At 40.2% G+C, this 24,254-nt stretch overlaps 2 protein-coding genes across 2 annotated transcripts; both read right to left on the minus strand.

Moving 5' to 3' along the window:
- Positions 1–1,742: 1,742 nt before the first annotated feature.
- LOC106065120 (cylicin-2-like) lies at positions 1,743–10,955 on the minus strand. Its single transcript, XM_013223880.2, has 2 exons — positions 10,740–10,955; positions 1,743–4,291 (listed from the first exon to the last, which is right to left on the minus strand). Exons 1-2 carry the CDS (start codon positions 10,795–10,797, stop codon positions 1,869–1,871), a joined length of 2,481 nt encoding a protein of 826 aa, XP_013079334.2. The 5' UTR covers positions 10,798–10,955; the 3' UTR covers positions 1,743–1,868.
- Positions 10,956–17,344: 6,389 nt separating this feature from the next.
- Positions 17,345–23,045, minus strand: LOC106061890 (C-type lectin domain family 4 member M-like). Its single transcript, XM_056022131.1, has 4 exons — positions 22,978–23,045; positions 21,203–22,174; positions 19,679–19,864; positions 17,345–17,473 (listed from the first exon to the last, which is right to left on the minus strand). The coding sequence occupies exons 1-4, from the start codon at positions 23,033–23,035 to the stop codon at positions 17,346–17,348; spliced, it is 1,344 nt and encodes a 447-aa protein (XP_055878106.1). The 5' UTR covers positions 23,036–23,045; the 3' UTR covers position 17,345.
- Positions 23,046–24,254: the final 1,209 nt, after the last annotated feature.

The following is a 24,254-nucleotide window of genomic DNA, read 5'->3' on the forward strand; positions in this document are numbered from 1 at the left end:
TCAATCAATAGTCAGGTAAAAAAAAATGCAAAATTTCATCTTGATCCGAGATTGGGTGTGTGAGAAATAACATGTATATATAAACATTTGAAGAAAATTTAGGTTAAATGGCTATGATCCTTGTGTCTTTAAAGACGATAGCTTCTTAAAATTAGACTATATATATCAGTAAGGTTAATTCCTACATCTATTGAAGGGATGCACTACTCAAGAGCAGTGCTTCCCAAACTGTTTACCATGGGACACTATGTCTGAAGAGGTGCTCCATGAGGTACGAAGTACTAGACCCACTCGCGGATGATTTACTAGGTAAAGGCAGAAAATAAAATAAAAATTCATCCGTTCTTCTGGGTAACGTATAGTGAATTCTAGAACAACATAATGAGCTTTACACTTAGGTAGACTGCGACTCTACTTTAAAGTTTCTCTTTTAGAATTTGCGATCTATGTGGCAGATGATGTTAAGGTCATCTGTTTCTGTGGTCAGCATTTAACGAGCAGGGTGTCATGTGGCCAGCACAACGACCAACCGCCTTTACTTTCCCCCAACTAAAGTCAGGTACTCATTAGAGTTGGGTGGACTCAGGGGCGCCCTAAAAAAATCACGAAATTCAAATTCCCAGCCTTCACCGAGATTCGAACCCAGGATTTAAAGATTAAGCGTAATATGATTTGTCTGAAGGGTACTACAATATTTCAAAATAAAATTTACGTTAACCTATTTCAGCCTCATACAAATAATTTATGCGAAACATGATCTTTTTTTTTTTAATGTTGCAAGAAAGTCTAAGAATAGATTCACAAGAAACAGGTACCAGTTAATAATCATCAACGACTATCATCCTCGAGGGCCGAATAAAAATAAAATTAGCAAGTTCTACCTGCTGACGTTGTTGAGGGTTTGGTAAACGAATTCAGCCAAACATTTTTATTATTATTATTTTATTATATTTGAAGATTAATGATGAAGGTATTGTCTTTAAAAAAAATATTTCTGAACTGTTATTCTTGCTGTTTAACATGTTTTAATGTGAAAAATTTGAACACGCTTTTAGCGGGAATTCTCGCCCTCTGCTTATTCGTATCCATGAAAGAGTTCAATAACTGAATATATTTACGAACATTTATGCAAAGAATTTATAAGCTGGTCTGTGAATAATAGAAATGGATCAAACCCAACTCACTAGAAAGTCTTATCTTGTTTTAAATGTATCTGAAATATAACCACATTTTGTCATCAGTGTATCTACAAATTACGTTACGCCTTAGCGAATTGATCCTCCATATGTCCCCCAGGGTGCCACGTTTCTCCCTTAAAAGCTACGGAATGCGGGCTTCTTAAGTGCACGGACCAAAAGTTTGGAACTCACTCCCCATTGATCTCAGACAGACGACATGCTACACTACTGTCTAGAAGTAGCCCCTGCAAAATCTTCCCCGTACCCCTGGGTAGTACGCGTACCCCACTTAAATAAAACCACTGATATACACAAAAGTGTTGGTAAGCGCCACTGAATGGCGAGGACCGGCAAACTACGTCACGAGGGGCTTGAGTTTGAATCTGTGCTGAAGACATTTTGAATTGAGCCTTGAGTCGAGCTGAATGGTAGTAGCTGCGCGCACAAACAAACAAACAAAAAAAAAAAAGATAACCCCATTCCTCCCCTCCCAAGTGTCCTCAAAAGAGCGGACCAGGGCACAAACAGAAAATACAAGAGTAAAAAAATATCAATAAATATGTGCATTAGGAGTATCGTTTTTCTCTTATTAGAAACATCGAAAAATTACATTTCAAAATTTGACATTCTGTTTTGGCATAATAGAATGTTTTATTGGTATCAATAGAGCTATTTCAGTATTCTCGTGGCTTACAGCCATACATCCATAAGGGCAAAATAGAACAAAACACGGCTTTTGTGTGGCTCTTTGTTTGCTTTTGTTTCTTGACTAGTATCTGCCGGCTCCTCCTTGGTGTTTTCAACGCTTTGACTCTTCTCTGCCGGCTTGTCCTTTTTGTCTCCCTCTTTTTGACACTTTTCTGCCGGCTTCTCCTTTCTGTCTTCCTCTTTTTGACTCTTCTCTGCCGGCTTGTCCTTTATGTCTCCCTCTTTTTGACTCTTCTCTGCCGGCTTTTCCTTTGTGTCTTCCTCTTTTTGACTCTTCTCTGCCGGCTTGTCCTTTCTGTCTTCTTCTTTTTGACTATTCTCTGCCGGCTTGTCTTTTATGTCTTCTTCTTTTTGACTCTTCTCTGCCGGCTTTTCCTTTCTGTCTTCCTCATTTTGACTCTTTTCTGCCGGCTTCTCTGCCGGCTTTTCCTTACTGTCTTCCTCTTTTTGACCCTTTTCTGCCGGCTTCTCTGCCGGCTTGTCCTTACTGTCTTCCTCTTTTTGACTCTTCTCTGCCGGCTTGTCCTTACTGTCTTCCTCTTTTTGACTCTTTTCTGCCGGCTTCTCTGCCGGCTTGTCCTTACTGTCTTCCTCTTTTTGACTCTTCTCTGCCGAATTGTCCTTACTGTCTTCCTCTTTTTGACTCTTTTCTGCCGGCTTCTCTGCCGGCTTGTCCTTACTGTCTTCCTCTTTTTGACTCTTTTCTGCCGGCTTCTCTGCCGCCTTGTCCTTACTGTCTTCCTCTTTTTGACTCATCTCTGCCGGCTTGTCCTTACTGTCTTCCTCTTTTTGACTCTTTTCTGCCGGCTTCTCTGCCGGCTTGTCCTTACTGTCTTCCTCTTTTTGACTCTTTTCTGCCGGCTTCTCTGCCGGCTTGTCCTTACTGTCTTCCTCTTTTTGACTCTTCTCTGCCGGATTGTCCTTACTGTCTTCCTCTTTTTGACTCTTTTCTGCCGGCTTCTCTGCCGGCTTGTCCTTACTGTCTTCCTCTTTTTGACTCTTCTCTGCCGGATTGTCCTTACTGTCTTCCTCTTTTTGACTCTTTTCTGCCGGCTTCTCTGCCGGCTTGTCCTTACTGTCTTCCTCTTTTTGACTCTTTTCTGCCGGCTTCTCTGCCGCCTTGTCCTTACTGTCTTCCTCTTTTTGACTCATCTCTGCCGGCTTGTCCTTACTGTCTTCCTCTTTTTGACTCTTCTCTGCCGGCTTTTCTTTTATATCTTCTTCTTTTTGACTCATCTCTGCCGGCTTGTCCTTTATGTCTTCCTCTTTTTGACTCTTCTCTGCCGGCTTGTCTTTTATATCTTCTTCTTTTTGACTCTTATCTGCCGGCTTGTCTTTTATATCTTCTTCTTTTTGACTCATCTCTGCCGGTTTGTCCTTTATGTCTTCCTCTTTTTGACTCTTCTCTGCCGGCTTTTCTTTTATATCTTCTTCTTTTTGACTCATCTCTGCCGGCTTGTCCTTTATGTCTTCCTCTTTTTGACTCATCTCTGCCGGCTTGTCCTTACTGTCTTCCTCTTTTTGACTTTTCTCTGCCGGCTTTTCCTTACTGTCTTCCTCTTTTTGACTATTCTCTACCGGCTTTTCCTTTATGTCTTCTGATTTTTGACTCTTCTCTGCCGGCTTAACCTTTATTTCTTCCTTTTTTTGACTCTTTTGTGAAGGTTTGGTTTTTCTGTCATTCTTTTTTTGACTCTTTTGTGAAGGTTTGGTTTTTCTGTCATTCTTTTTTTGACTCTTTTGTGAAGGTTTGGTTTTTCTGTCTTCCTTTTTTTTACTCTTTTTTGATGCTTTGGTTTTTCTGTCTTCCTTTTTTTTACTTTTTTGTGATGGTTTGTTTTTTTTATCTTCCTTTTTTTGACTCTTACCTGCCGGCTTGTTCTTTCTGTTTTCCTCTATTAGACTTTTCTGTGTTGACCCGTCCTCTGTGTCATCCTCTTTTTGTATCTTCTGTGATAGCTGGTCCTTTCTGTCTTCAGATATGTTACCCTCCTTTGATGACTTCACATTAGTATCTTCCACTTTTTTACTCGTCTGTGATGACATTTCCATAGTGTCTTCCACTTTTTTACTCGTCTGTGATGACATTTCCATAGTGTCTTCCACTTTTTTACTCGTCTGTGATGACATTTCCATAGTGTCTTCCACTTTTTTACTCTTCTGTGATGACATTTCCATAGTGTCTTCCACTATTTCACTCTCCTGAGATGATTCGTCCATAGTATCTTCAACATTTTCACTCTCCTGAGATGATTCGTCCTTTATATCGTCTTCTTTTCCACTCTTCTCTGATGTGTTGTCTATGGGGTCTTTATCTTGAATACTCTCGTTCGAAGTATTTTCTTCGATGAATGGCATATCATAACTGTTTATTGATGGCCTATTTTGTAGGTCTTCACCTTGGGCTAGAAATAGAAAGTTTTTTTTTTTAATTATAACTTTTTTAGATAAAAAAAAAATAATAGAATATTAAATCGTATGCCAGTGACACTCTCACTTAAAACAGTTATACGCGTTAACCAGTGGCGTGGCTAGAGTGGGGAGAGGAGGTGGGAATTTCAAATTCTTGAGGGGGCCCCGAAATGAGTGTTTTTTATTATATTGATAATTAAATATTACGCAAAATTCAGTGGCCCGTAATGAGGTAAAGCCCTCCGGGCCCCCAAACAATGGAAAAGTCCTAGCTGTGCCCCTGGGTTTAACTGTCTTGAGTTTTTATTGAAATTATTGAAATAGTTTACTCAATTATGCCACCCACTTCTGTCAAACACTTTTTGACACGCTGCCTCCTGCTAAATTGCATTATAACGGCCACATAAGACACACACCTTATGGAGTCTAGATGCCTTTTAAGAAAAGATAGTTCCTTTCATTAACGGCACCTCGTCTACACACCAAGACCATACATATATGTTTAGCCCTTGAGCACTAGAAGTGCTTTATGATGACACTATTCTAGTTAGTTCTTTTGTTGTATTAGCGGTCCCCCAAAAGCGGAAAAGACGCTATTATTATTATTTTTTAAATGTCTGTCTGTCCGTCCGTCCGTCCGTCTCGTTTCGATCTCGTAAACTAGAAAAGATCGTGAAAAACCGACACCCTAATATTTTAGAACATTCAAAGTTCTGATGCAAAGGCTACTTTTTCTTTTCTGAAAGCAAAAAAATTAATCACTTACGAAAGCATTTTTTTTTCATAAAAATACACCACTTTTACAACTATTCACTATATATATATGGCTCCTTTGTCTCGAAAGGCAATGGATGCGCCCAAGTGAGTTACTGGTTTTGGCTTAATCTTGAGACGGGGCAGAATCTGGTGTGGCTAATCAAGCCAATTCTAGAACGGCAGACTTTGCCACAATTCGTACATTTGTATGCCTCTGATTTAGGGCTAGCAGACAGGGCAGCTTTCTTTTTTTCCCTCTTGATTAAAGCCGCTTCAATTCTTTTGTTCTCAGCAAGGGTTGTCCCAGCACGCACAGTCTGTCTCCATGCACTCCGGTCTTTGGCTATGTTTTCCCACATACTTTCACTGATGCCTGAGGCTCTCATGTCTCGCTTGCAGACATCTCTATATGTTAGTCTTGGGCGGCCCTTGGGTCTGACTCCTTCCACAAGCTCAGCATATAAGATATCTTTCGGGATTCTACCATCTGGCATGCGGGTGACATGTCCGAGCCAGCGTAATCTCCTTTGTGTCAGGAGAGCATACATGCTGTTCATATTGGCCAATCTCAAAACTTCCTGATTGGAGACATGGTCCCTCCAAGAGATGCCCATTATGCGTCTTAGGCAGCGCAAGTGGAAACTATTCAATCTGTGCTCTTGGTACATGTATGTTGACCAGCTTTCACTGACATAAAGGAGAGTGCTCACAACACAGGCGTTGTAGACTAGGATTTTGGTCGCTGTGGTCAATTTACCATTTTCCCAGACGCGCTTGGAGAGTTTTGCCAATGCTGTGGTAGCTTTTCCTATCCTTTTTGTCAGCTCGATGTCTAAGTCTAGGTTACTGACAATTGTTGAACCCAAGTAGGTAAATTCCTGCACCACTGAAAGGGTGTGGTTCCCAATTTGTATTATAGGTATTTCTGCAACGTCTTGTGCCAGGATTTCGGTCTTGGAGAGACTTATAGTAAGGCTAAACTCTTGACAAGCAGCTGCTAAGGCGTTCACTAGCTTTTGTAGACCTCCTTGTGAGTGAGATACGAGTGCCGCGTCATCGGCAAACAGCAGCTCCCTTATCAAGATACGACGCCTTTTCGTTTTGGCTTTAAGACGTGCCAGGTTAAAGAGCCTTCCATCGGATCTGCTATGGATGTATATTCCGTCTTCCAGGGATTTAAAAGCACTGGATAGTACGACTGAGAAGAAGATGCCAAATAGTGTAGGGGCCAGTACACATCCTTGTTTTACACCGCTCTTAATGGAGAATGGCCTGGAGGAAGAACTTTCAAACTGAACGGTGCCCTGCATATTTTCGTGAAAAGCTGACACTAGTTTTCTTAACTTATTTGGACAGCCGATTCTCTCTAGTACAGCAAACAGACCGCTTCTGCTAACAAGGTCAAAGGCCTTGGTCAAATCAATAAAAGCTATGAAGAGGGGCTGCTTTTGTTCTCTGCTCTTCTCCTGTAGCTGCCGCAGAGAGAAAATCATATCTGTTGTAGATCTTCCTGCCCTAAAGCCACACTGCGACTCTGGATAAACACGATCTGCCAGTATCTGTAATCGCTTTAGTAACACTCTAGCAAAAGCCTTTCCGACTATGCTAAGCAGTGAGATGCCTCTGTAATTGTTACAATCAGAGCGGTCGCCTTTATTTTTATAAATTGTAACAATGTTGGAGTCTTTCAATTCCTGGGGGACCATTCCTTGTTCCCAGCACAAGCTTAGCAGTTCATGGAGTGGTTTGATTAGGGCATGTTTTCCAGCCTGAATTACTTCAGCAGGAATGCCATCTCCTCCGGGTGTTTTCCCATGTGCAAGCATGTCAATGGCAATGCTCAGCTCCTTTACTGAGGGCGTTTCGTCTAATTCCGTCAAAACTTGAAGTGATGGGAAGTTGGAAACAGCATTTGGTGAGATGGCGTTTTCAATCTGGTAGAGTTCTGCATCGTGTTCTACCCATCGTTCCATTTGCAGCGCACGATCGCTGATGATTGAGCCATCTTTTGACTTGAGCGGAGCACACTTGCTGGTGTGAGGTCCAAAGGCTTTTCTCATGCCCTCATAAAGTCCTCTTATGTTACCACAGTCGGCACAAGATTGAATATCTTCGCATAGCTCCTGCCAGTATTTGTTAGCACATTGTCTCGCTACTCTTTGGGCATTGTTACGTGCAGCTCTGAGCCTTTTTAAGTTGCTTGGGGTGGGATCCTTCTTGTAGATTAGCATGGCTGCTCTCTTGTTCGTAGTGGCAGTTTCCATTTCTGGTAGACTAGCTTCAAACCAGTCTTCGCTTTTCTTGGTTTTGTTTCCAAAGACCAGTGATGATGTTTGGTAGATTGTATCACGCATAAACGTCCAGCTTTTTTCTACCTCAGTCGCAGAGAAGTTTTTAAAAGCTTCCTCTAATTTGTTCTCAAATTCGGTGCAAAGATCAGGATTTTTTGTGCTAGTAGTATTCAGGCGTGATTTTCTTTTTCCCTGTGAAGTGTGGATCTTAGTTGGCAGCAGTCTTGTCCGGCATGACACTAAAGTATGATCAGTATCACAATCCGCGCTTTGGTAGCTACGTGTCAGCAGTATATTTCCAATGTCCTTTTTTCGTGTCAGTATCATATCCAGCTGGTGCCAGTGCCCAGACCTAGGGTGCCTCCATGAGACACAGTGCTGTGGTTTTGTTCTGAAGTATGTGTTGGTAATGCAGAGCTTATGGTATGTGCAGAATTCAAGCAGTCTTTGTCCGTTCTCATTCATCTTTCCGATTCCAAAAAGCCCAAGACAGTCTGGCCAGGTAGTGTGATCTGATCCTACTCTGGCATTGAAGTCACCTAGAAGGATCATATGTTCTTTTTGAGGAATGTTTGCAATGGCTTCTTTGAGGTCTTCATAGAACTTGTCTTTGTCCTCCTGAGGCGAGCATAGTGTGGGGGCATAGGCACTAATTAGAGTGACTTTTCCAGATGCTGTCATCATACTTATGCTTAGTAGCCGTTCCGAGCCACCAACTGGAGGGACTATCATGGGAAGAAGACTGTTCTTGACAGCAAAGCCCACACCATGTATTCGAGTCTCATCCTGTGCTTTCCCTTTCCAAAAGAAAGTGTAGTCAGTCTCGCGGAGCATGCCGTTTTCGGCCAGTCGGGTTTCTTGCAGGGCTGCAATGTCAATATGTAGCCTTTTTAGCTCGTTGTTTATAACTGCCGTCTTCCTTGCATCGTCGATCTGCCTTAGATCATCAGTGAGACCAGGACACATTGTCCTGACATTCCAAGTGGCCAGTCGCATGACAGGGATTTTCTTTTTCAGTTTAATTTTTCTTCTTTTGTTGCTTGGTGCAAGTTTCCAGCCTACTTGTCGTTTTAAACTAAGCTCTAAGCACCCATTAGAGCAGGCAGGCTGTGGCGGATCAGCACCTAACTGACTGGGGGCTACCCAGGTTGAGGCGGGCGGTAGCTGATCAGTGAGGCGCGAAGACCTCTCCCACCGTCAGAGACAACCCGTGGCGTCCATACATTACGCCAATCAAGTTGGACTTATAACCCGTAACTGTTGTCTCCCGTGTTGTTTTAGCCGCTTTGCAGCAGCACCAGAGTTTCCTCTCCGGGGCGCATTCCTGGGCCGTGGATAAAGGGGTCATGGGTGGCCCATGCGTCATGATCCCTCTCTCGACCTTGCTGATGTGATCCAAAGGAACGCATCGCATTACATTTGGCACCAACTCAGTTGCAGAAGCTGCCGGAGGGAATTTCATAGCTGATACTCCCAACGCCTAAGGGGCTTCACTCCTGATTTCTCCTAGAGGTTGTCTCCTGAAGCCTCAGTACCGCAAGGCAGCGGGGGTTTGAAGTCAGAGTACCCCTCTCCTAGATGAACTGCCTTACTAGGCTGACGAGCTCCATCTGCCCGAAGCTCCCGGTTTTGTGGCGCCAGGTATCCGCCTTCACCCCTTCACCTGTTAGTAAGAGCAGTTTCGCCGGGCTTAATATCTAAGCCACACGAGCAGGCCAGGTGCTGGACTTAGTTGTCAGAGGCTATTTGAGACGCATGCCATTAGGAGTACTTTATAGACAATGGGAGCTTAACCCCATTGACACCCCTGGCCATGACAACCTTTGAAACCATATTAGGTGCAATAGTGAGTTAGTATATTCTTAACACATTTATGCAAATGGTTTTAAATTTTTTGTCAATTTTTTTTTTACATTTGTATTGCTAAGTGAAATACGTTCTACACAGTTACAGAAAAAAAATGTTTACTTTTTTTTTAGAGAACAAAATCTATATAGTCAAAAGCATGCATGTAAGTTGGACATAATTTAAAACAACAATTAATTAGTAGTTTTTTCGTATTATCGCGTGAACTGCATCGTTGCGTAACGGCTATAGAACACTTAACTTTTTTTTTTCGGAAATGTTTTTTTCTTGAGAAATAAGAGATTGGCCCTTTACAAAACAATTAGATCAATTAGATATTCATTATAAGACATCAGTTAGGCCAGGTTTACATCTAACTTCACATTTACTTTCAACTATCCATTGGTCAGCTGGACCGCTTGGGTACCTCACAAGATCTGTCAACCCTTTTTCTCCATTCTTCTCTGACATTTGTCTTTGATAAAATCTCATTTTGATGTTCTTTCTGAAAATATTGAAACCTGCCTTTTTACTTACCTGGGTGGACAACTTCGGGGGCCCGATTTTGAGTTTTGTGTTTCCACACAAACTGTCTTTGGAACCTTGTTTATTTTTGTTTTTTGTAATTTCCAGAGGAATAGGCGACATTATAACTTTGTAAAACCAAAATGTTTTACATGTTTCGGATGTTCCTTCAGAGTTGAAGATAATTACTTCCTAGTCCTAACCTCCCGCAGGACGACGGGGATGGGAGCGGGCAGGGTTTGAACCCTGGACCATCGATAAATCTGAACGACAGTCCAGCGCGCAAACCGCACGACCAGGCAGCCATTATTGTGTTATGTACCCTAACCCTTTCGGAATTGCATAAATATTGGAATCTTGTAAATTGTAGATAAAATCTTATCTATTTTGTTCATCATTTAAAAAATGTCAAAACTTTTCTTCTAAATTTAATAATAATACATGATAAACATAATATGCTAGTACGGGCTCCTGGTGAACGAACAAGATGCCCTCAGGAGGCGCTATTAAAATATATTTTAAAACTCATTAAACTTATAAAAAAATGGCCTACATATTTTAATAAGAAAAAAAAAAGTTTAGTTTTTTAGAAGATAAATTTAGTCATTGCAGCTAAATTAACGAGCTGAAAAATAGTTTTAAAAAAATATTAATTTTCGTTTCTAATTTTGTGAACTAAACTTGACTGAGAGACTGAGAGAAAGACCACACGACTAAAGCAAAAATTAAGTTTCCCCTTTCAGACCTTGCGATCTATGGGGCAGATAGGTCATCTGTTTCTGTGGCCCACTGTTAGCGAGGATATTATGTGGCCAGCACAACGACCAACCGCTTTTGCTTTTCCCCCAACTAATATCAGGTACACATTAGAGCTGGGTGGACTCAGAGGCACCCAAAGAATTCAAAATTTAAAATTCCAAGTCTTCACCAGGATTCGAACCACGGGAACCCCTGTTCGGAAGCCAAGCGCTTTACCGCTAAGCCACCGCGCCTTCTCACATAACACTACAAAAACAAAAATTACCTATAAAAGCCAACAAGAAGACGACCAAGCCCAGGAAGACAGTACTCAATGTTCCCATGTCTTCAAGTCATGTAGCTCTCTGAACGAGTCCACGTGTGAAACGTTTCAGCTGGTTGTATATACAATCAAGCCGCTTCTATGAGCTGCCTTGTGCACATTGTAAATGTTATATTTAGTGGACAGTTTAGTGAAGAATGGGTATTGGCTGTCCCTCCGCCCCCCCCCCTCTACCTTTATGGAGCTAAAACGGTTAGAAGCTCCACCTAATACTGAGGATAAGTCTTGTGTTTAGTCAAGAATTAAAAAAAGATTATCTTGGTTTATCTTGGTTTATGACGAATCCGTCTCTCCTAACTATCTGCTTTAGTGATGTTTGTTTTGATCCATGTCATAAGGTGTGACAAGGCAGCTTTTAACTGAGGATTGAGCAATAAGCTCTTAAGTAGTATAGTCCATTACCCTGCAGTCTCCAACGCAAAATACAACTCATACATATTGACACACACACAACAACAACAACAAACAATTTGGTTTTTTTTTTTATTAGGGGTAGTGAGGTTGAAAAGTCCCCTCCTTCCTTTAATGTTTAGACGAAAATTGCTTAATAGAGAAACATTTTAAGCAATGAAAATAAATTGTACAGCTGGTATCAAGTCCTGCGTCTGTAAAACAGTGCTGTGTCGCTGGTAGTCAAGTCCTGCGTCTGTAAAACAGTGCTGTGTCGCTGGTAGTCAGGTCCTGCGTCTGTAAAACAGTGCTGTGTCGCTGGTAGTCAAGTCCTGCGTCTGTAAAACAGTGCTGTGTCGCTGGTAGTCAAGTCCTGCGTCTGTAAAACAGTGCTGTGTCGCTGGTAGTCAAGTCCTGCGTCTGTAAAACAGTGCTGTGTCGCTGGTAGTCAGGTCCTGCGTCTGTAAAACAGTGCTGTGTCGCTGGTAGTCAAGTCCTGCGTCTGTAAAACAGTGCTGTGTCGCTGGTAGTCAAGTCCTGCGTCTGTAAAACAGTGCTGTGTCGCTGGTAGTCAGGTCCTGCGTCTGTAAAACAGTGCTGTGTCGCTGGTAGTCAGGTCCTGCGTCTGTAAAACAGTGCTGTGTCGCTGGTAGTCAAGTCCTGCGTCTGTAAAACAGTGCTGTGTCGCTGGTAGTCAAGTCCTGCGTCTGTAAAACAGTGCTGTGTCGCTGGTAGTCAGGTCCTGCGTCTGTAAAACAGTGCTGTGTCGCTGGTAGTCAAGTCCTGCGTCTGTAAAACAGTGCTGTGTCGCTGGTAGTCAAGTCCTGCGTCTGTAAAACAGTGCTGTGTCGCTGGTAGTCAGGTCCTGCGTCTGTAAAACAGTGCTGTGTCGCTGGTAGTCAAGTCCTGCATCTGTAAAACAGTGCTGTGTCGAATATAGCGTTCGAGTTTAAATGTGCCTGTATTTTATCACACCGAGGAAACAGTGTAGAACATATTTTCCTTGAGATTAATGCCTTTAAATTAAAAAAAAAAAAAAAAAAAAAAAAAAAAAAAAAAGCAAATACAGAAAAAATACTTTTAGAAATGTTTGTATTAAGTGTTCCGAAATTTTTAATTTCGGGATCTTCGGGCGCCTCCGAGTCCACCCAGCTCTAATGGGTACCTGATACTTGTTGGGGAAAAGTAAAGGCGGTTGGTCGTTGTGCTGGTCATATGACACCCTCGTTAACCGTAGGCCACAGTAAATGTGTAGGTACTGGTTTAAGGCGCCAGTTGCTCGCCTTTGCCCCTTCTCCTGTTGGTGGTAACGGTTACCACCGACAAACATTTATATATAGGCCAATATTTAGATCGAGATCTAGAGTCTAGAAACTATTTATAATAGATGTAGATCTAAACGTACCCATCTAGGACAAGGAAAACTCTGAATCCAAACCTCCGCTGCCTTGTGGCTATACCCATGCGCGGGAAAGGCTTGGGAGACAACCCGGAAGAAAAATCAGGCAGATTGTGGCACACCGTGCTACAGCCTAATAGAGCCTGGGGCGCTACTGATTTCAAACTGTATCGGATATTCCGTTCCTTTGGTTACATAAGCCTAGCGGGCGACATCGTTCCGACCATAAACAATGCCCAGGCTTTCATCTCTCTTGTTTGAGAAGAACGTTAGTCGCTCTACGACTGAAGGATGCCAACCGTATGTTAAGTGTTTTAATTATTTTGTATCAGTCATGCAGTCAAATGTGTAATAAGCCTTGTGACAAGAGGGACAATAAGGATAGCTACTTTTATTTTCAATAAGAGTTAGTCCCCTTTAGTACTTGATTTAAGTCCCTGTTAACTGTTTACAATTGTCACTCTCGAGTATTTGAGCTGACCAGTGTAGTTTGAACTAAATCTCTAGATCTAAAATGCTTAACTAATACTTGTGTTGTTGTATTATTACTGTGATACTCAAGAGGAGTGTGCCACTGTTATGGGAAGACCAGAGTGTTTCGATAATGAGCTAAGTAGACTTTATTTATTTGTTAGCAATAAGCTGGTTTATGTAAATAGTATATGTCTACTTAGTCTCTTATCCTCTCCTGTATGTTTTTTTTTTTGTAAAACATCTTTTGTTTTAATACGAGACAGTAGTGTGTCTGATGGATGATGTCATTTCATTGTTAATGCTTATATGATATTATTGTAAACCATCTTTTTGGTTTTTGACATAAGACATTATTGTGCCTCTGTGATGGTGGTTCTTACATTATATAGACCTGAACCTGTCTTCCTACTTTGATTTGTTTCATTATTTCATTTTCTTTTGGGAACCTTTATTGCCATTTCTACTTTCCATGGTCTTTTTTTCTTCTAAATAAACTCTTTTTTTTTGTTGCAACTGAAATTTCAGAATTATTACTAGTCCGTCTCAGTATTTTGTATATCTAGAGGCTATAGTTATTAGCCTAGATAATATAATTTGGGACCACAAAGTACCACTGGACTAACTTGCCAGTACAGCAGAAGTCACTGGTCTTATGACCTATCCTAATACAAGGTCACAAGCCTCCAACGACAATCTATAAAGGGGACTAATTCAGCTTACACCACCACTATTTATATATACTTTTTCTTTCCCTTGTCTGAGATACCAAAGAAAGTAATTTATAGTTTATCAACTAATAGTTTTTTTTTTTATTGTACTGTCAGGGGAAAGATATAATTTTGCAAAATTTCAGCTTGACTGGGTGTTGGAGAAATAACGTGTACCTGTTTCACCAATGATGCTACCCAAGTAAGTGAAGGATTCTACTTTCTCCAAGGGACATCCATCCAGACTAATGGGTTAGGTGTCAGCTGAGATCATCCTCACCTGTCTTTGCCTTATCCTTGTTGATAACCAGTCCAGTTGTCAATGATGTGTCTGCCACAAGTTTGTCTTTTCCTGCATTGGCTGTAGGTAGTGGGGAAACACTGGCGATGACATATGCAAAGTGGAAAACCGTAAGATGGTTCCGTAACTTTCGTTTGTATTCCCATTCTGTAACTGTTGGTAGATGTCTTCATATCCAATCAATGACCAGGAGGAAGAGCAATGTTTACCACAAACAACTTTATCTGACCCCTCCTGCGCTAGAAAACTTTTAGTAACCTATCTGTCACGATCTCAAAGTTAGGTGCCATTTCTCCGACCCGCGATCTCGGATGAAGCTGAAATTTTTGCACATCTGTTTCTTTTTAGTTGACAACACAAGAATTAATTTAAAAAATTTAACCGATAAGTTAATTAACTATTGGTAATAAATAACTATGTTCGGTATTTCAAACAAGGGAAAGAAATAGTATTTGACGAAAGTAGTGGTATAAGCTGAATTAGTCCCCTTTCTATTAGTCTCGGTGAACACAAACATGAAATAGAAACAATAACTATACAACTTCCATGTTCATAGACTCTTCGCTAGCAGAGTGGTTACCGTGTTGGCTTGAGAATGCTGAGAAAGTCTTTAGCACACAAGTTTGAATTCAGGTCGTTTCCTCTTTTATTTATTTTTTTTTAAATACATTTAACAAATTTAATTACATGACTGATCCAAACTAATTGATACACAATAAATTAAGGTTTGTTTGTTTTTTTAAGAATTTTTTTGTATTTTTCTTGTAATATTTTGATTTACATTGTACATCTCCTAAGTCGCTGAGAGTGTACCATGCTCAAATTTGTCGAAATCTTTCTTAAAATCAACGAAGACATGAAAAAGATTTTGTTGGTTTTGAAGGTTTTAATCGAAGAGTATCGTGAGGTTTGTGATTTGATCTTTTTGCGCTGCGACCATGCCTTAAACTCGCTTATTCTGATATAATTCTGTCTGCTATTGTTTTTAGCCAATTTAGTATAATTTTTAGAAGGACTTTGCTGGAATGGCTTCTGAGTCTAATTTTGCATTAGCTCTGATAAAGTTGTAAATTGCATTTCTTTGGAATAGTGAAGATGAGTAATTGGGCCCAGGGCTTGGGCCATTCTCTTGATTGACAGATCTTGTTGCAAATATTAAAAAAGTACTTTATCATGGTTTCTCCTTTAGCCTTTAGAAGATCAACAGAAATAGTGTCCGCTCCTGCTGGTTCTATATTTTTCGGGGCTTTGACAGCTGATGCTACTCCCGAGCGAAGAATAGGATATTCGTCGATGTTCGATACTACAGGAACTTTTAATAACTCCTGAGATTTCAAATTTGTACAACTCTGAACAGTGCTCAGTCTATCTTCTTATCACATCTTTTTTCCTCAGTCAGACATCTATTGTTTTTGTCTTGTATGGTGGTAGCTCTTCCATGCTTTGAGATTGTGGGGTCGTTTACCAGTTGGTAAGCTATTTTACTGACGGTCCTGTACAGTGCCTGCTCAATTTCTTGAAACTTATTCTCTTCCCACTTCTTCTTCGCTTCTTTCATGTCCTTTTTTAATCCGTATCTAGACACATTTTTGTATTCGTGGGCATATTTTAGGGTCGGACAACTTTTTCCCTTTTAGCTCCTTGTCGCTGTCACAGAGTTGAAGTATATCCTCTGTTACTCAGTGGGGTTTTTTTGGGAGGGGGGCGGCGGAGTTTCTCTACTCACCCAAGGCCGTATCTGTCGCAGTTTTATTTAGCATATTTACTTGTGTATCCTGGTCAATGGAGTCTAAAATATTGGGGGCCGCGAAATGTCATCTCCTTCTGTCTCAAATATGGCAATTTTGGGGGGTCCTTCATTTTATCCAGGTTAATTTTATCCTGGTACTGTGGTAGCAGGGCGGGTCTTAGGCATAGGCAAACTAGGCATCCGCTTAAGGGCCTCGCACTTAAACAATCTTTTTAGAGACGAAAAAGCGAAATTTAAAAAGGTCCCAGACTTCTTAATAGCATTAGTAACTCAAGCTTCATTCATAGATTCGCGCATTGGTACAAAAAAAAGTATCAACGGATCATTACATTAAAGTAGCCAGGATTTTTTTTTTCTAGATCTGAGGGGCCTTAATTACTGCTCTAATGCAGCAGCGTGCATGGCCAAAACTCATTTCGCCATGAAGGGCAAGGAAGAATCTGCCTAAGCAATCACCACCACAGTTTGTCAAATAAGTGTCCTGCAGGACAGGAGTGGGGTGGCGCACGTTTTTTGACATTCCCAGTATTGGAACTACCATTTGTCGTTATTAAGTTACCATTTGCCAATTCCTCCACTAGCGCACCAGGGAATGGGCTAGTTAGAGCCTAGCTTGTGGACGCCAAACAGTCCCCCCCGACACAGCCCGCTAAGGCCGCGCCAGTCAGTCCAGTCTTTGCCCAAAGAGAGACCTGCGAAGGAACAGCCGAGTCCCAGGAGAACCCGACCAACCCTCGAGTTGGTGTCCAGCGCTATCCGCTTTTCAGAGAACCCGTGAGTCTCTTACTCACCGTTGCCCCGGACCCCACAGGGGAGGGGGGGTTGGACATAACCCCTTTGTTTGCACTTTTACACTTGCCGGCTGCTCATTCATCAGCGGCAAGCAACCAGTACCCTTGGCCACACCTCTGTGAGAGCAGGGGTGTTCACCCGGTGACCACGATGAGAGGGTACTGGAACGCCGAGTTTTTCTAGATCTAGATTGTATGACAAATGGAAGGGGAGATATTCATTTTTATTTGCAAGGGGAAAAGTCGTAATTTGTGTGACCCAAGTCATTTCTAGCTCACTACCATTGTGAAGTAGATCAAGAATTTTTTTTTCGAGTTGCCAATTTATCTAATTTTGTAAGAAGAATAAATCTCAATTTTGTTTTTTAGTTTTTCTTTATTACGTGTCACATTTTATTAATTTTGAATGTTTGGATAAGGTTAATAATTATTATTTTTTAAAATATAAGTGTATGTATGGAAGCGCGGTGGCTGAGTGGTAATACGATTGACTTCCGAGTCTGGAATGTTTATAGTCCTACTCAGACATAAATATAGATTATATGTGAAGAATTGATAGATCTATGGACAGAACGCACTGAAAATGTTTGTTGTGTATATGACCAGTAACTGCGTCTTTATGTGTTTTGCCGCCTCCAAGAGCAAATTGAAGTGTCCACTCTAGCTTTTAAGGTCAGTGCTTTGGATAAACGAGCTATTTATAGACATGTTAACAACAGATGCACAACAAACAAGATCTATTTGATGTTTATTACTTTCTCGCATACGTAATATAAAAATTTACTGCAATAATTATCGTCCAAATAGCGTAGCAGAGTCCAGAAGTAGATGCAGTCTTGACCACCGGGAGCATTATCTGGCTGGCCTAGAAAACAAGCAAAATATCATTATATCACACTAGTCGACCTGCGGCGTAGCGTACGCCGCTATTTTTGCAGGGCCATTAGATTAGGCCACTGCAACCTACGCAAAACGCAGTCGGCCCCGCACTTTTATAGGACCTGCGCTTATTTTAGGTGTGTAAATTATTAAATGAAACCATTTTATAACTGATAACAGATTTCCCGCGGCCTCCTGTTGATTTAACAGGAGGTCCTGGAAATATTCGGAAATTACAAAATATACAAAAAAAGTCCTGGAAATATCCGGAAATTATTAAAATCTTTTGAAAACTCATACAAATCTACTGTAATATATACACGAAAATTGTCTTTTTGGGGAGTCATTCAATATAGAAAACGCCAATCCTACGCGCGATAAAAAAAAAAAGCGACATAGTGCAATACTGGCAATTGTGGAATCTAGTGAAAGAAGCTTCTCGCGCCTCAAACTAATGAAGAATTACTTGAGATCAACAATTTTCGTAGATATGTTGAAACATTTGGTAATTCTTGCTATTGAGCGTGATCTATGTAGGAAATAGAATTTTTATGATATACTGTATGACTTCGCTACACGCAAGGCTCGTTAAGTAAATCTGTACGTAGTAAAGAATGAATAAAATGCAAAGACGAATTTATTTTCTTATACAAACTCTTAATTTTCACTTATCATCCGTATCCCTACCCAAACTTGGCCCCGCGAAATCCGTTTCGCATAGGGCTCTACAATGGTTAAGTTTGGTTCTGCTATTTAGTGACGGATGAGTACTACGCCCCCGCCTCCCTGCCCCTCTTTTTTTTTTCGCTTATAAATTATCTAGGATAACTCCCTCCGTTTGACTTGCACAAATAAAAGAGTGATCTTTCCACGGTGTCCAAACTCTTGAGCGTGCTCTGTCGCCTCGATAGTTACTACAGCGTAGATTACTCCCCCCCCCCCCTTGTTTTTTTAACGTGAGGTAGAAATAAAAAAAAAAAGTGATATTTCTTTGTTACAACGGTCCGGCCCTGCTATTTTGTGACTACGTGCTCTCCCCCCGCCCCTCTTGTTTTCTCGTGGACTATCCGCAGAAAGAAGAGAGTGATCTTTCCTTTACTTCTTCTTGTTTAAACTGTTGAGGGAAGAACAGAATTATATATATAGATCGATAGATAGATCTAATCTACAAAAAGATATGTATAGAACAGAGACTAAGAGAGAGACAGAGAGACACATACAGAGACAGAGATAAAGAGGGAGAGAATGAGAGAGAAAGGGCAGAATAGATTTAACACATGAAAGATAATGCAAGAGAGAGAGAGAGAGAGAGAGAAAGAGAGCGTGATGAAGAATTTATAACAGCAAGCAGAATTTAGCTTTGCTTGCTAGAAATTTCTTTTCGATGTACCGGGTAGTTTAAATTGCTTTTTTCTTTTTCAAAGAAGACCTATTTAGAATGTCTCACATAAATTTTATTATACTCAAAAAGAAATCTCTAAGATAATAAAGTAGACAGAGTTCTGAGCTGCATTTAAAGTATTTAATTCAGCCCCAAAATGCTAAATCAAGATTTTAATGACGCATGTGAGAGTATTTTAATTACATTCATCTCTGTATGGAAACAGAATATTTACCTCTGACTGATGCACTAAACTCGCCTTCCTCATCATTATTACAACATTGTTAAGTCTGGAATGTTTGTAGTCCTACTCAGACATAAATATATATTAAATGTGAAGAACCTGGGGTTCTGGTTTCCAATCTCGGTGAAGACTGGGATTTTGAATTTCAGGAGTTTTTTGGAGTCCCATGAGTCCACCCAACTTTAATAGGTGCCTGACTTGAAATGGGGGAAAATAAAGGCGGTTTGTCGTTGTGCTGGCTACATGACACCCTCGTTAACCATCGTCTGCCCTACAGATCTCAAGGTCTGAAAAGGAACTTTTTTTTACTTTTTACGATACAACCACACCACAAAAAAAGCGATATTCACCTTTCTATATCCCAACTGCATTTATTAACGCTGTGTAAGATGTACATACAACTCTTACATACTAGAGGCCAAAGCTCTTTGACTTATCAACAAAGTCTATATCGCGTCTCATGAACTCGGATTATCCTTTTTTTTTTAAACATTTTAAAAAATATTTTTTTTTTTTAAATTTCAAATTACATAATTTATATATATATATATGATAGTAACCCTTACTAAAGTCAAAGTACAAGTAGCGGTACTCCGAGACGGGAAGAATACTTCCGTCATGCCAGACAAAAGTACCCTCCTTTTTAATGTCATCTAGACCAATCCAAATGTTTCTTTTCATACTGATCCCTTGCCTAGCTAAAATAGTAATTTTCTCAAGACCTTTGAAGACTCCAAGTCTCGCCCCACGAGCTGAAATGAGAGAAAAAGTAGAAAGATTTTAATTATTTCATGGGTTGTAATGCTTCGATTGGTAGGCGCGGTGCCTGAGTGGTAAAGCGCTTGACTTTCAAACCGGGGTCGGCGGTTCGACTCCTGGTGAAGACTTGGATTTTTAATTTCTGGATCTTCGGGCGCCTCTGAGTTCAACCAGCTCTAATGGGTACCTGACATTAGTTGGGGAAAAGTAAAGACGGTTGGTCGTTGTGCTGGCCACATGACACTCTCGTAAACCGTAGGCCACAGAAATAGATGCCCTTTACTGTAGACCACAAGGTCTGAAAGGGGAACTTTACTTTACTAATGCTTCGATTGGTAGGCGCGATGGCTGAGTGGTAAAGCGCTTAGCTTCCAAACCGAAGTGTCTCGGGGTTTAAATCCTGGTAAAGAATGGGATCTTTAATGGGTACCTGACATTAATTGGGGTATAGTAAAGACGGTTAGTCGTTGTGCTGGTAACGTGACACCCTCCTTGATCGTGGGCAAAAAAACAAAACAGATGATCTTTACATTTATTAGCCACACATATGAATTGAGTCTCCATGGAGAGTGTGAAATAGCTCGACTGTTATACGTTAAGATTATTCCTGTCGTCATAAGACTTAACTAGGGCTTAGAGTGGCTCACCAGGGATCGAACCCCCTAGACAACGATTTTCACAAACACCCAAGAAACCTCTTTATAGAGGCGAATATGAAGCAACTTATAGTTCATTTGCTTTAACCTACACCTTTATAAATATACATTTAATATAATTTAAGTCTGTCGTCAAGATCCTAGCATAAAGCTACAGTATACCTTACAAAAAATACCCAAACAAGTAAAACATGAAAATACTTATAGAAAAACTACCTATACCACATAAATATACATTTAATTTAATTTAAGTCTGTCGTCAAGATCCTAGCATAAAGCTATAGTATACCTTACAAAAAATACCCAAATACTTTAAGAAAAACAAAAGAAAGCTTAGGCCAATAGATTTATATATATTATAAAATTTTACAGTTTAAATTTCAAACTATCATGCAGACAGATGTGTGTTGCAAATGTAACAAATAGACAAAGAGCAGTTAGTTACCTAACAGGGGAGCTCGAGTTTAAATCCTGATGAAGACCAATTGAGTCAAGCTAAACCAGTTACCCCCCCCCCCCACTCCCCTTTTCTCTTCTCTTCTACCAAGGGTTAAGAAAAGCGTAGAATAGAGTACATTGAAAGATACAAATGGTGGCTAAGTGCAAAAATGAAACAAAAGTTCTGACTTTTGTTTTTAAAGAAAAATGTAAAAATTAAATGCAAACTGTACAAACCTTGACAATCTGCTCTGGCGTTGGGGAATGTTTTAACGGTTTTAGACCAAAAGAGACACATTTTAGTGTTTTGCTGTCTTTCTATTACGAAACTTGGGAAAGAGTAACAAGTATGATCCCAATTGCTTGCTGCGCGCTTGTTCCATCGGTTTTTGCCTTGATCCACGTGTTGATTCTTCTCTGATGACTTCTCGGTGGCTTGCAATTGCTGATTCTTTTCTGATGACTTCTCGGTGTCTTGCAATTGCTGATTCTTTTCTGATGAATTTTCGGTGTCTTGCAATTGCTGATTCTTTTCTGATGACTTCTCGGTGTCTTGCAATTGCTGATTCTTTTCTGATGACTTCTCGGTGGCTTGCAATTGCTGATTCTTCTCTGATGACTTCTCGGTGGCTTGCAATTGCTGATTCTTTTCTGATGACTTCTCGGTGTCTTGCAATTGCTGATTCTTTTCTGATGACTTCTCGGTGGCTTGCAATTGCTGAATCTTTTCTGATGACTTCTTGGTGTCTTGCAATAGCTGATTCTTCCCTGATGACTTCTTGGTGTCTTGCAATTGCTTAATCTTCTCTGATGACTTCTTGGTGTCTTGCAATTGCTTAATCTTCTCTGATGACTTCTTGGTGTCTTGCAATTGCTTAATCTTCTCTGATGACTTCTTGGTGTCTTGCAATAGCTGATTCTTCCCTGATGTCTTCTTTTTCGTGTCTTCCACTTTTTTACTCTTGCTTGATGAAAACACTTTCTTGTCTTCCATAGGATGACTCTTGCTTGATGAAAACACTTTCTTGTCTTCCATAGGATGACTCTTGCTTGATGAAAACACTTTCTTGTCTTCCATAGGATGACTCTTGCTTGATGAAAACACTTTCTTGTCTTCCATAGGATGACTCTTGCTTGATGAAAACACTTTCTTGTCTTCCATAGGATGACTCTTGCTTGATGACTTTTCTTCAATGCGGTAACCTTCGGCTGAAAATTGTTAGAAAGGTTAAAGAAACAGAGCTTGTAGAGGTAGTGCTAATACAATTATTTTGTCAGTGGCACATTTTAAGTATCTTGGATTTTATTTTATGTAAAAAAAAAAGTAAAGTAAAGTTTCCCTTTCAGACTTTGCGATCAATAGGGCAGACGATGTAAGGTTCACCTGTTTCTAAGGCCTGCGGTTAACGAGGGTGTCATGTGGCCAACAAAACGACCAACGCCTTTACATTTCCCCAACTAATGTCAAGTACCCATTGGAGCTTGGTGAACTCAGAGACGCCCTGAAATTCCGAATTTCAAAATCCCAGTCTTCACCAGGTTTTGAACCCGGAACCCTGGGTTCAGAAGCCAAGCGCTTTACCACTCTCCTAAATAAAGTCCCCCTTTCAGACCGGACCCAATATCTTAGCCACAGTTAGCCGGGTAGTCAGAGACTGTTTGAGACACACTCTATGAACGTACACATAGACATACTTAACTCTCGTATTACTATTATTATATAAACTCTATACACGTCAGCAGTGTAATACTTCAAAGTTGTTTATTTCTAAGAAAAATGGCTCACATTTTAAAATTTTAAAAAACTTTCGCTTTTAGACGGTGAAAAGTAACCATTGCACTAAAACTTTGAAACCTGCAAAAAAAAAAAAAATCAAGAAATTGTATTTTTTTAATAGAATTTTTATTTTTATTTTTTTTTTTAGATCTGAACGTGACGGACTGACGAACGGACAAATCACACAAAATTATAAGCGGCTTTTCCCCTTTTAAGGGCAGTAAAAAAAAATTACCTATAAATGCCAACAAGAAGGTGATCAAGCCCAGGTAGATTATCCGAAGAGTTCCCATATCTTTACATACAATACCTCTATGTGTTTAGTAGCTGTAAGCTTATGGATGATTATATAAATAATAACTGCTCATCTACGTACCGCAAAGTACGCGATTTTTTTTTAAACAATAATCTACTTATTAGGCATTTTGGTAAATTAATGGATTAAGAGTTGACATCCAGGAGGCGATAAAAGGGTTTGAACCCCCAATCTAATACAAAGGATCTAAAACTTGTTCTGACAATCCCTATTTTTAGCTTGCAAATATTTTTCATCGGGTTAAAAAAAAAAAAAAGCGAAAATCTGGCTGGGTTGGTTGACTCGGTTCTCGACAATGGATCTTACGATTTTTCTAAAAAGAGATAAGCTTCTCATTCTCGGTGACTTCAACGCAAGAGTCTGCACTGACCATCATATCGGGAAAGGAGTCTTAGGTAAACGCGGAATAGGTCAGTACAACAGCAATGGACTATTACTACTCCAGACTTGTGCTGAACACAAGCTGCTCATATCAAACACAATATTCAGACTCCCAACGAGGAAGCCAACTTTCTGGATGCAACCCCGCTAAAGACATTGGCACCTTATAGACTGCGCCACGACCAGGACATACGTATCACCAAATCTTGGTGTGGTGCAGAATGTGGAACAGATCACCACCTTAGCATCAGAAAACTAAACATTCGGATACAACAAAAGTGGCGCCTCAGAAATCTAAACCTTTGAAAAGGCTAAACACGGCCAGACTAGAATAATAATGTTCTGAGTATAATAAATAATTAATTTTAAATTTGGACGATAGAGTTTTAGAAAATCTTTATCTAAAACATACTTACATCAGTGGGGATTTTCTGCTTGTAAGATAAGATAAGATAATTTGTATTGATCCAATCAAATGGAAATTCGATTTGACTACAATTGACAACCTCAGCGTAACTACTGTACAATAACGACATAGATGCACAATATAGATGCACATACAAACAACATTCACACACGAAAAACATATACACAGACATAACCAGACTTCTATGAATTCTCGATGATGACAGAATGTTAATTTTTAATGTTGGTCATCCAGGGTCTATTATTACTGAATGTTTTAACTTTCTTCTTTGGTAAAAAAATGTTTCCACAGAACTGGATGTACGAATTAACAGTTGTGGTAAGTTCATCTGTCTGGGCAGTTGTTTACAAACATGTCCCAATCTGTTTGCTCCAGACAACTTTGTAGC

Source organism: Biomphalaria glabrata, chromosome 2 (assembly GCF_947242115.1).
Source record: "Biomphalaria glabrata chromosome 2, xgBioGlab47.1, whole genome shotgun sequence".
Taxonomy (NCBI): Eukaryota; Metazoa; Mollusca; class Gastropoda; family Planorbidae; genus Biomphalaria; species Biomphalaria glabrata.